General features: G+C 51.7%; 1 protein-coding gene across 1 annotated transcript in view; it reads left to right on the top strand.

The window, feature by feature from the left end:
• Window positions 1–421: 421 nt before the first annotated feature.
• MAST3 (microtubule associated serine/threonine kinase 3) overlaps window positions 422–532 on the top strand; it is a gene marked incomplete at both ends in the record, with an annotated part of 8,079 nt that continues 7,968 nt past the window's right edge. The window contains one exon of the mRNA XM_009587521.1: window positions 422–500. Coding sequence (XP_009585816.1) covers window positions 422–500 — 79 coding nt within the window. The remainder of the gene's footprint in view (window positions 501–532) is intronic.

Here is a 532-nt window from a genome sequence, read left to right as displayed (position 1 = left end):
GGGCTCTGCTCCGCGGCGCCTCTTGTCTCAGGGCGGTCTTTAGGAATCCCGATTTCTCATAGAACAAAGTCCCAGAAGGCTGAATTTTGCTCTAATTAAAAATCAGATTCTCGTGGGTTGTTTTTTTTTTTTTTTTCCATCTGAAATGGTTTCGCCACCCGACCGAGCCCCAGCGCTGTCCCTTCGCGGGGACCCTGCTCGCTGTCGCTGTCCCCATGGACACCGGGGTTGTGGAACAGCCCCCCTCCCCTGCAAACCCCTCTTATTTCACCCAATTTCAGACCATTCTGAAAAGAGGTTTCAGAGCTTTATTACTCAAGCCAAACCTGCATCCTCTTCCCCATCCTTATTGCTCTGACGTTATTGATTTGCATTTAGATGTTTTTTTTCCTATATGTGACCGGCACGTTTGCACTCGCAGGGCTGATGGCAGAAGGTGGTCACTGGCTTCGTTACCCTCCTCTGGCTACGGGACCAACACCCCCAGCTCCACCGTCTCGGTAACATTAGCTTTCTCATGGCAGCCGGCGAG

Source organism: Fulmarus glacialis, unplaced genomic scaffold (genome assembly GCF_000690835.1).
Source record: "Fulmarus glacialis isolate BGI_N327 unplaced genomic scaffold, ASM69083v1 scaffold19291, whole genome shotgun sequence".
In the NCBI taxonomy this organism is placed as follows: Eukaryota; Metazoa; Chordata; class Aves; order Procellariiformes; family Procellariidae; genus Fulmarus; species Fulmarus glacialis.
Note: the sequence above shows the minus strand (reverse complement) of the source record. Positions and strands in the feature narration are given on the sequence as shown.